This window comes from Arachis stenosperma, chromosome 5 (assembly GCF_014773155.1).
Source record: "Arachis stenosperma cultivar V10309 chromosome 5, arast.V10309.gnm1.PFL2, whole genome shotgun sequence".
In the NCBI taxonomy this organism is placed as follows: Eukaryota; Viridiplantae; Streptophyta; class Magnoliopsida; order Fabales; family Fabaceae; genus Arachis; species Arachis stenosperma.
In genome coordinates, this window is record NC_080381.1 from 137,422,600 (window position 1) to 137,431,545 (window position 8,946).

Here is an 8,946-nt window from a genome sequence, read left to right on the forward strand (position 1 = left end):
ATCACCAAACTCAACTTTACATACCAAAATAAACAAACATACCCAACCTCAATGGCAAGGCACATTGATGCCCTCAAAAAGTTATGAGCCTTATGAATGAATGAATGTACTTTATTACAAAAAATATATGATCATATGTAACAGATGGCATACCCTTGGTGGATTGCTTTCTCCAACATTATGTATGTTACCATCATTGCTCTCTGATTTATAGTATACATGTTTTCTAGTACCAATCTTACTATATCTTCTACTACCTTATGCTTATCATTATAGGCATTATATAATCATAACCACATAGCATTCCATAACAGAAAACTTAGCAGAATATGACAATCTTATTGTTCACTCATACCCTTTGCTTGAGGCCAAAGAAGGAAGGTTTCTAAATCAGGAATGTCTTGTGCTAATATAGCATGATTTAAAAATTTAATTGGATTACTAATTTATTATTATATGCAGTATGGTTTTAATTTTCTACTACAAAGTTATGATTTCATCTTCCATGCTTTTTGTACTTGGCTTCTTATCATTGGAGGGGTTAGTTATTTTATTATAGATGAAATAATACTAACAATTTCTTATTATTATTATTTGGCACAACTTTTTGTAGCCCCCACAAGAAGCAAGGTACTGAAAATTTTGTTATTATTTCATTTGCTAATAAATGCTGCTTGCTTCAGCAAGAAATAGAGCATAGCCCCAGAAGAATGATGGACATGCTTCAACCAATTGAGATGGAGATGAATGGAAAGAAAGCAAAAGCACAACTTAGGATGTTGATGGTTGAATAATCCTAAATTTGTCCAATGCCATAAAGTTACAAATACACATATTGATAATATTTATATATATCCATCAAAAATAGACCAATACATTTGGTGAATGAATTAGGTGATGAACACCAAGATCACAGAGTGGGAACAATTTTTTTTTTTCCTTATGGTAATTAATTAATCACTATCAATAGCAACCCCATTTTATTTTCTGAAGTAAATGACATGATTATAGAGAGGGGTTGCTAAACAAATCTAAATACAGAAAAGAATGTAAGTAGGTAACAATATAACAATACTCCAATAGTGGAAGAGGCAAACCCAAATCACATGCACACAATTTTGCAAACTAGTGGTGCTATGGTAACTTCTCTTTTTTGAATTTTTACTTTTTTAGTTGAAGATATCCCAATTGAACTTTTGGTGACCTGAATTATTGTTATTGGTCACTGAGGTTGATGATGGCAGAGGGATCAATGGAGGGGCAGAATCAAATGTCTCCCATTGAGTGGTGACTACTACTCCTGAGGTAGAAGAATGCCTTGTTGATTGGTTTTCATGTTGTTGCTTCTGAAAGTGGCCATTTGTGTTCCTTGGTGTTGCTTCTTGTTCCTCCTCATCAATTGGTATTAACATATGATTCCCATTTGAATGTGTTTGTTGCTGTGGTTGCTCTTGAATTGGTGCAAGTCTTTGACCATTTGAATGCTTAGGAGGAGGACCATGATCTCCATTGCTGTTTGGCACTGAATTCTTAACTTTGAGCATGTCCAAAGTCTCAACATACTTTTGAACTCTTTTCACCTACAAAATGAAAAATGTTTTAAGGCAAATGATCACTGATTTTGGTGTCCACGTAGCATAGCATGGTTGATGTAGATATGATATCAAACGCGTACCTGCATTTTTCTTTGCAATTTGACATCCCCATCAGCTGTAATACCATCCAATTTGAGCAATTGATTCATCAATAACTCAATAAGACCACTAACATCTGTTTCAGCAACTTTCCCACCTTTGTTGATTATTGTTTCAAAAGCAGACACCTAATCAATTCCAAAACACTAACAATAATCAGTTTCACAGCTCCTCAGAGAATTTAATACATTTCCAATCCAACACATCACAATAAGAATAAGAATAATGAAAGAACAGCACATACCCTTCCTGCAAGCCTATCTACATCCAAGCTGATTTCAGAGATAGATTTTGCAGCTTTCTCCATCTTAGCATTCTTCCTCAGCTCCAAGAACCTCTTCTCTTGGCTTATAGGGTCCTCCTTCAACACCATTTTTGACTTGTCCTTCACCCCAACCATGTCAAGGAAAGCCTTTGAATCCCTCTCCTTGTCCTTATAAAACAGCTTCTGATCTTGGTGATGTAAACCAGTTGACCCTGAAAGCATTTTCTTCAATTCCCCTGCAACCACCACCAACAAAAAACACACAATGAATTTTCAAAACTAGTTTATAGATCAATGTATTTGGTAACAATTGTACAATCAAAATTCAAAATAACAGATACTTATTGAAGGAAATAGAGAATGATAAAGAGAGTTACCAAATGTAGCTTGAGAATTAATGTTGACTTCATGGTAAATTGAATTGTACTTGACTCTAACTCTAATTGTCGGTGGAGGAACTGAGTTCCGATCCGAGTCAGCAGTTCGCATCTGAACAAGCATTCCACCTGGCCTCATCTCCCACTCCTTGGAACCAGCCTCACCACCATTGCTCACCATTAATCCATTTGTCTTGTTGCTGTTACTCTCACCATTCCTCATCCTCATCATCTTTCTCACTATTCTCTCCTTTTTTGTGTCTGCTTAATCAGTGAATCCAAACAAAACAAGAAACAAAGCAAGATAAGGTTATTGCTGTTGTTCTTTTTAGATCTCAGAGAAGAAGAAGTGAGATTCTTCTTCAGTTCACAGTTCAGAACCCGTGACACAAATTATATAACTCAGCGACACAATTCACAGCAAAGAGATGATAGAACATGTCTCAGAACCCAACTCTGACCCCAGCATTCCACCAAAGTCCAACTCCGACAAACACGCCTACAGCGAAAGAGAGAGATAAAGACACAAAAAAACAACAAAAAGTTTCAGCTTCAATATATATAGAGACAGAGAACAAAGATAAAGTTGCAGATTTTTTATTCTTTTTTCAGTTATGAATGGCTTATAAGGAAGAACAGCACCAACCCATTAATCACTGAAGCTCAAAGCAAAGATCTTTACACACAAAAATGTGGTTCATCAAACTTCAGAGTCATGGGAATTTTCCACCATAATATGAACTAAGAACATAAGAGAGAGAAAGAGAGAGAGAGAGAGAACAAGCTGTGATTTTTTTTTTTTCCCTCCTCCTTATGAAGGAGCAAAATCAATGGCAAGTTGAAAACAATTGCAATGAGAAGGAATTGATTCTTTCTGGAGAAATTGAAGGGAGAGAGAGAGAGGAAAGAAAAAAATTGTAAAAAAAAAAGAAAGAAAAATGTTGTTGAATAAAAAAACGAGTGGCCAGCTAAGTATGCTGGCACCTTGTGACCTTCTTATATATACTAACATTCAATTATTTAATTCATATAAGTTTGCTTTTTTTTTTTTAAATGATTGCACTTGGAATATCGTGTAATTTAACGGGATCAATTATTCTTTTTGTTTTTGTTATTCTTATGGAACATCTAATGAAAGTAATGGTTGGTTCGGTCAAATTTTTTTTTAAAGCTGTTTGTAATTTTAAAAAATATAAATTATTTTGTATTTGATAATATATTAAAAAAGATTATCTATTTGTGTTTAATATGAGTATTTTTAGAATTATTTATAAAGATATTTTTAAATTAGTTTATATTTTAATAAATATATCTATTTACTTGTATTCTTCTACAGATTCTATAACTTATTGTAAGTCATTTTTATTTTAATTTATTAAATATAACTGTCATAATTTTAAAAAGTAAAAAATTTATAAGACCAAACCTAAACAATAAACATGTCAACTGGCCAAATTGAAATTAAAAGTAATAAGTTTTCTTCCAAGTTTTTAACTTTTTTAATCCGAGACTTAAATTTATTATCTTCTTACATTATTAACTAATTTTTTTAATTTAGAAAAATATCTATATATGGTTCATGGCTTTCCCTTTTCTAAGCTTAAATTTTATAATATCTTTTATGATATGAAAATGAAAAATAAGCTTATTAGTTCCTTTTCTATTTTAACACTACTGCCTAATAAATTGATGATATACACAGTAAAATTCTGCATCTCTGATCTCTTTACTATTTATAATTTTCTCCTAATCCTAATAATTAAAAGTTAACTAGCATGTACTTCAATTAACATGGAGTTGGATCGGATTAACTTAATTATAGGTGTTATTCAAATATTATATATAATATATTATTTTTGTCGTCCAAATAAAATTCGAAAAAATAATCGAAATAGTCTATCATAAATTCCTTCTTGATTTGAATAGAATTACATCTAATAAAAAAAGATTTAAAAAAAAGTAAACAGTATTTCTTGCACAAAATAATGACTAAAAAATAAGAGTTTGATAATAATGAAAAACATCATAAAAAAAAAACAAAAAATTATGTAAAGAAATATGAATATTTAATAATTAATTAAGGTATTAAAAAATAAATGAAAGAAAAAATGTTGGGTTGCCAAGAGTAAGAGAATCAAAGAGAGAAAGCCGCCAATTCCAAAGCTTCAGAAATTGGTTAAAAATCCGACAGAGTAAACTGAAGTATGTTTGAGAGTTTTTTAGCTTTTGATTCATCATAACAATGGGCACGTGCCACTGTAGGGGCAGTTAGGGAATTTAGAGTAGGCTAATCATATCTAATTATAGGTACCATGGACACGTGTCGTCTTATAATAGGGTTGTCTTTGGTGGTTATTTTGATGAGGGAGTAGTTGAACAGTGAAGTGTTAAACCGCCAAAGTTTCTTATTGGTCACACGTGTGCTTCTAAAATCACCAACTGAGGTTAATTTTTCAAAACCTTTTTTTTTTTTACCCCTTTTATTGCTTGCTTATGACTTATGAGTAAAGTTGAACATTCAATTGAACATTGAACCCTTGCAGGATTTTTATTATTAATTTATTACATTTCTTTTGGTATTTCTTTTTTATTAATTAGAACATATACACGTGCTGGTTTCTTTCTTTTCTATTTTTTGATGTATGCAATATAAAATGTATAAATTAAGAATAAAAACTTTGCTTTTTCATCCATTTATGTGCAACCAGTGCATGCACTATATCCCATCTGAAACTAAACAATTTACTGTAAGATTATAGTCAACCTATATATTATCAATTAAAGAAATCCTAAGTTAAAACTCAAATATAATTTATATATGTTCGTTTATGTTTTTTCTATATATGAATCATATTAAAATGAATAAATTAGTTAAGTTAAAACGTGCATGGTTGAGTCTAAGTAATATTATAACACTTGAAATTATTTTTATTAATTTATATATTTATACCTAATATTTCAATTCTTTTGTAATTTTTTTACTATTTTTAAAATTTATTAGATATAAGACTATTTATTATATTTAAAAACAAAGAAATAGATGTCAGATATTTTATTTGGTTTCTATTATTCGGGTAAAATTTTAATTTTTTATTTTTAATTTTTTATTTATTTTATATTACTTTTTATTTTTTAAAATTTATCAATAATCAAAATTTAAATTTTTTAAACATAAAATTTTAATATTGATAATTAAGAGACAGATAGTTTATTTTCACGAATTATGAAAAAACATGTGGCAATAGTCCCATTTGGTTGGCTAGTTTATTATTATTTAATTCCACTAAGAGACAGATAATTAAGATATCCATTTATCCTTCACAAAAATTTTGGTTGTTTTTAGTACTTTCATTATCTCAACTACTAATAGAATTTGTCTTCATTTTCATCCATCTTATTATGATATAATTGATGTATGGACTAATAATAATAACTAGCTAGCTTCGTCATGAAGTGCAATAGTAGTACTCCACTTTAATTTCTTTTAATGCAAATAAAATTGGTGTAAAAAATAGGAACAAGAAGCATATAATCTTGCGTGTGACCAATTGACATTACAGCGAAGAGATTCTATATGCTTTTCCCTTTCTACTCTCTTTCTCTTCAAAAATTATATTAGGGTTTCACATGTTGTATACTGTATAGTTTGATATAAAAATGTTAACCCAAAGCTTTTCGACAACTTAATTGATTCCTTAATATTAATTATTAAATAATAAACTGGCTAGATTAATAAATTTGGGTTGTGAAAAAAGTTCAAAATAGACTCAAACTTGCAAGTAATTAAGCCATTAATTAAGTACGTATATAGCTTTATATATATAATACACATTATACAAGTTCAAAATCTACTTAAATTAGTTGGTTAGAGAGTTATGATCAGAGGAACTCCTCTTTCGTTTTCTAATTAATTAACTTAGGAGTTTATTTGACTTACGCACGTTGTTTAGTCCTGTATGCTAATAACTAACCAGCATTGGTCATTAGGGTATGTATCTCTCTCTAATTTCGTGTATTGACGTAGAAACGAGGGTTTTATATAATAATAAAAGTTTGATTTTGATGGATTTATAATATAAATTATTTAATTTTACATAGTTATTTAATTATATTTTTTAATAATTATTTACATATTAATTGTAAAAAATAATTAATTTTATTAATATGACAATATATAATTAAATATATATAAAATTATTTTATATTGTCTGTATATTAAAATTAAAATATTATAATAATAAATAAAAAATTAAATTCTTTTATATAAACAACACAAAATATTTATATATTTAATTGTGTGTATCGTTATATTATTAAAAATAATTATTTTTTAAATTTATTATTTAAAAAATTATTTAAAAATAAATTTAAGCTGAAAAGTCACCAAAATTAAATTCAAATAAAATGTAATTTTATCTAATCATCAATTTAAAATTAGTTGAATTATGATTGAATTACACCTACGCATATAATTGGTATCACAGTGAAGTAGAAGAAGAAAAGGAAGATCAAAATATACGAAGGCATCCATGAATTAGAGGACACGTGGCATGCATCGGAAGCATGTGTACGATGACAATAAGATCTAGATCAAAGGATATATATAGCACCGACAGTTTTGGGACACACGTGCCATGGCGCACGTGAGAAACTTCGTTAGGGTTGTGTTTTCGAGTGCCTACGTACTCTGAAGGAGACTCTTCTACCTACGGTGGTTGCCGCATTTTTTGTTTGATACTCTATCAATATTAATTTTAATTTGGAGATTAGATATAATAATTAATGATATTTGCCTTTTATTAAGAGTTCATTGGATGTGTGTTGGGGATTGAGCGGTTGGAAGTGTGGATATTTGATTGCAGACAATGTACCGACCAATTCCAATTAAATAAAGATTCTTATATAAGAAAATACGAGTAATACTAGGTGAAAAAAAAAAAAACAGTCAAAACTTATTTTATTTAGTATTCATTAATTATCGTAACAATTAATAATATTAAATAAGACAAATTATAATTATTTTTGACTAATTTTTTTTGATTATCAAATATTTTTAAAAAAATATATAGAGTAAAAATTATTGTTTTTCTTCAAAGTTAAACTAACTACGACTAACCAATACCTAATAATTAACAATAAGGTCTTAATGAACTTCTTTGGACCATTCTGTAATAAAATTTACGTACCATTATTTTCATATAAAATTAATTATTAAATTATATAATAATTTTTAATTATTAATTTTATATAAAATAATTATATATAAAATTTTATTAAAATTAAATAATATATAATAGTGGTTTAATTTGTATGAGATTTTAAATTTATCATTATTAATTTATGAAAGAAAAATAATAAGGTCAGAACTATAATATTTACTAGTTAATTAATGTGCAACTATTTGAACATTATTTTTATAAAAAATGTCTTGATATTAATAAAATTAATTATTTATATCATTCTATCCATATTTGTAAGAAAAATTAATATCATAATGCCATATATATATATATATATATATATATATGTGTGTGAATATTATATTATTGTGAAATTAATTCATATTGACCGTATTCCAACATGTTCAGTTATTTTATGTTTTTCCGGCCTCATGACCTTTCTTTGGTGAAAATTCAGGTGCAGTCAACTTCATATGAAATTGATACTTGAGAGCCGTTAGATAATTTGACTGATTTGACTAAATTTTTATCTAACGACTCTGAAATATCAACTTCACATGAAGTCGACTGCAACTGAGTTTCGACTCCTTTCTTTGCCATCGCTATTTTTTTTAGATAGCAAGAATTTTTTTGACAAGGTTAAGATGTTATATTTTTAAAAAATATATTATTTATATATTAAAATTAGTTATTAAAATCAATTATTATATATATTTATGTTTAATTTATTTTAATATATATTTTGTATTTTAATATATCTAATTTATTAGTAATTAATTTTGATAGTTAATTTTAGTATATCTATATCTAACATGATTGTATATATTTTTGGCCAACAACTAAACCCGGTTTCAATTATTATTGATACAGTTATTTTGGTTATTGGACTAAGTGTCTAACAATTCTGTCTCAAATTTATTTATAATATGCTTCAAAGCAAAAAAAAAAAATGGGAGACCAGACAGATCAATCTGACATCAATGCCATAGTTAATTAGTTAAAAACTTAAAATGAGTAATATATAGATATAAAATAAACCAACATAAATGCTATTATTTTATTTTATTTCTTAAAAAGGTTAAGCAGACTAGACGACAAAAAGGACGGTTCATTGAATTACGAGTTACGACGGCAATAGTTTTATGTTAAACAAATTTTCAACATGCAAAATTATTATTTGAATAGTTCTCATAAATCTTAAGAAAAAGGTAGTAAAGGAAAAAAGTGAGGGAGCAAATGAGAACAGAAAAATAAAGAAAAAAAAAATCACAAGTTTAAAAAGAAATAGGTATATAGATGGATGATAATAATAAAGTTATGTGGAATATTTGTTTTTGGTTTTTGCTACAATGTGGAGTGTGGTGAAAGGGAAAACCATCCAATCTTATAACCTAAGGGAGTTATATATATATGAAGAAATTAAATAGATG

At 27.9% G+C, this 8,946-nt stretch overlaps 1 protein-coding gene across 1 annotated transcript; it reads right to left on the bottom strand.

Moving 5' to 3' along the window:
* Positions 1–918: 918 nt before the first annotated feature.
* LOC130982689 (BAG family molecular chaperone regulator 3-like) lies at positions 919–3,294 on the bottom strand. Its single transcript, XM_057906747.1, has 5 exons — positions 2,983–3,294; positions 2,337–2,835; positions 1,939–2,195; positions 1,676–1,822; positions 919–1,580 (listed from the first exon to the last, which is right to left on the bottom strand). The coding sequence occupies exons 2-5, from the start codon at positions 2,566–2,568 to the stop codon at positions 1,170–1,172; spliced, it is 1,047 nt and encodes a 348-aa protein (XP_057762730.1). The 5' UTR covers positions 2,569–2,835; positions 2,983–3,294; the 3' UTR covers positions 919–1,169.
* Between the last annotated feature and the right edge of the window lie 5,652 nt (positions 3,295–8,946).

Excerpts from the sequence above, each read along its gene's own strand:
- LOC130982689 (XM_057906747.1), bottom strand. The coding sequence starts at position 2,568 with ATGATGAGGATGAGGAATGGTGAGAGTAACAGCAACAAGACAAATGGA. Across the intron at positions 2,196-2,336 it reads TAATTCTCAAGCTACATTTG|GGGAATTGAAGAAAATGCTT; the intron begins GTAACTCTCTTT and ends TGGTGGTTGCAG. Across the intron at positions 1,823-1,938 it reads TAGATAGGCTTGCAGGAAGG|GTGTCTGCTTTTGAAACAAT; the intron begins GTATGTGCTGTT and ends GGAATTGATTAG.